This window comes from Acanthisitta chloris, unplaced genomic scaffold (assembly GCF_000695815.1).
Source record: "Acanthisitta chloris isolate BGI_N310 unplaced genomic scaffold, ASM69581v1 scaffold32151, whole genome shotgun sequence".
Classification (NCBI taxonomy): domain Eukaryota; kingdom Metazoa; phylum Chordata; class Aves; order Passeriformes; family Acanthisittidae; genus Acanthisitta; species Acanthisitta chloris.
The window spans coordinates 2,812-5,427 of NW_008655903.1; the positions used below are offsets into that span (position 1 = coordinate 2,812).

General features: G+C 58.5%; 1 protein-coding gene across 1 annotated transcript; it reads left to right on the plus strand.

Annotated features, from left to right (window-relative positions):
• Nucleotides 1-1,829: 1,829 nt before the first annotated feature.
• CHST3 (carbohydrate (chondroitin 6) sulfotransferase 3) lies at nt 1,830-2,610 on the plus strand (the record flags this gene model as incomplete). Its single annotated transcript, XM_009084119.1, has 2 exons — nt 1,830-1,966; nt 2,117-2,610. Coding segments are annotated over exons 1-2 (631 nt in total), but the record flags the coding sequence as incomplete, so codon positions are not given.
• Nucleotides 2,611-2,616: the final 6 nt, after the last annotated feature.

Consider the following 2,616-nt stretch of genomic DNA (forward strand, 5'->3'; position numbering starts at 1 on the left):
GTGGAAGCAGTTGATGCCATCCCCTCCGTGTGCATACTGTGAGCAGTGAGGGGATCGTTCCAGCCCCAGGCAAGGGCAGGGATGCAGACCACTGCTCCCTGGGATGCCACAAGCCCAAAAGTCCCTTTGCTGCAGCTAAACTGGAAACTCTGCCGGGCGTTGAGAGACGCAGCTGCGCACGGAGGGCTTTGCGTGTTTGATTTCTTCCCTCGGTTGCTCAAACAGTCTGACAAATCCTGTCGTTACAGGGGCATGAGGGACTCGGGGCAGCACAGCAAAAGGCACCAGCCCTGGCTGGGGCCTGTCCCCAGGGAGCATCGTGCTGACAAACTAAACATACAAGGCTGAAAAACACACACACACACACACACCCACTATGTGTGTGTGTGTGGGTGTGTGTGTGTGTGTGTGTGTGTGTTTGTGTGTGTAAGCTTTTGTTGTGAAGGAGATGGCTGAAAGCCAAGCCCTGGGAACTGTGTGGTTTGCTCATCTGATAAACTCCTGGTCCTCACAGAGAGAGGACTGGGGTCTGGATGGGCTGGGACACTGCCCTGGCCATGGGGCATGTCCCTCCTCTCCTGCCCACACTCCCTTCTTCCCAGGGGGAGAGGCACACAGCGAAGAGAAAATGCATGTTTTAGCCCAGCACGACATGGAGGAGATGGGGTGTGACACAATGCTTGGCAGGGTTTCCTCACTCCACACCCTGCCAAGGGCTGTGGGTACCGAGGGCATCTCCCCTCTGGCAAACCTCAGAGTCCCCCCAAAGGATGGGGCTCTGCTGGGCTCCCCCCTTCACCCCCAAGAACAGGGGTGGGATGGGCTGCTGGGTCATGCTGTTGGAGCCTAACCAAAGCTAAATAGGCTTTCTCTGAGTCACTCAAAGTCTGGCCAGGAAAGCAGGATGAGCAAACGGCATCACCCACGCGGCTGGGCACTGGATAGCAGGTGCCAGCAAGCCCTAGGCGTGTAAATTTGCACACAACACATGTTGAGGACCTGTCCCAGAATCCTGGACAGCGGTTTTGGCCCCCAAATTCTCCACCACATCCCAGGTGGGATGTGGATTTGGTGCAACTCAGAGTGATTTCCACCGACAGCCCGATTTCAGCTCTGGGATGAGGAAGAGGAGGGCTGTGGGGGAGAGCTTTTCTGCTGGTAGGGGACGCTGACTCTCCTTGCTCTGCATCCCACACCAAACGGCTGCACCTTCATTTGGGGTCTTCTTTCTTTTTTTCCAAAAGCCCTTCCAGAGCATTTTACACCCCATGGGGGACTAGCAGCCTTTTCCAGCCTGCCGTGGTTCCTGGAAACTCTGGGTTTCATTTTCGAGACTGAGCAGCTGCTGCTGCCACGCTGGGGGAAGGCGGAAGCCGCACAGCCCTGCGCTGGGGCCCTGCAGCAGAGTCTCCAGCCCTCGCCAAAAGTAGCTGTTTCCAGAGCTGTGGAGCCGCAATGTGCGGATCAGGATGAAAAAACAGCAGCAGGTTTTTGCCAGCGGGGAGCAGCAGCTGTCTGGGCAGCAGGGATTGGGTTTCAGGGCAGGCAGAGGTGGCTGGCAGAAGAATGGGTCGCGTCGGGCAGATGTATTTTGGGAAGGAGGGGGAGCAGCTGCTCCTGAGGGGTGGGATGGAGCGGCAGGGAGGAGCTCCTTTTTTTTTACTGCTCTTGTCAAGACTTTGTTGGGAGGGTTCAGCCTCTGACCCTGCCTGCAGGGAGTCATCACCACACTGACCCTTTGTCTTCCCACAGGCAGGTCTGGCGAGGCAGAGGATGCCCTAGCCCAGGACGCCTTCCCAGCAGACAGAAGGCACTTGTGTGTGTTCCCCATGGAGATCCGACATGCTTTACCCCGGGATATCTGGGAGCTGCTGCACTGCTTGAAGGTGAGGAGCAAGTATGCTGTCCTGCTGGTCTTCGTTGTCAGCCTTGTCATCATTGAGAAGGAGAACAACTTCATCTCCAGGTAGGGAGTGGGAACCTGAGCCACCCCATGCTTTTCACCCTTTCTTTCCCCCACATCCTGAGCTCCTGTGCATCAGGAGCCCCCCAAATCCCCAGCCGGGATGCAGGGGTGGTCCCGCTCTCCTCCAGGCTGGGATGGGTCTCCCCACAGGGTGTCGGACAAGCTGAAGCAGTCCCCACAGGTTCTGGCAGAGGCCAACGGCACGGAGGTCAGCCTGGCACCGGCCGAGAACGGTTCGTTGGCTTCCCTGCAGGAGCTGGATGCTGCTTTCTTCCAGCTGAGGTCTCACCTGCACAACATCACCCTGCAGCTGGCAGGCGATGGGGACCCCAGGCCGCGGCGGCACATCCTGCTGATGGCCACCACCCGCACCGGCTCCTCATTTGTCGGGGAGTTTTTCAACCAGCAAGGCAGCATCTTCTACCTCTTTGAGCCCCTCTGGCACATCGAGAAGACGGTGACCTTCCTGCCGGGGGGAGCTAGCGCCGTGGGCTCTGCCTTGGTTTACCGAGACGTGCTCAAGCAGCTCCTCCTCTGCGACCTCTATATCTTGGAGAACTTCATCTCGCCGGCGCCCGAGGGCCACCTGACTCCCTTCCTGTTCCGGCGGGGCTCCAGCCGCTCGCTCTGCGAGGAGCCCGTGTGCACGC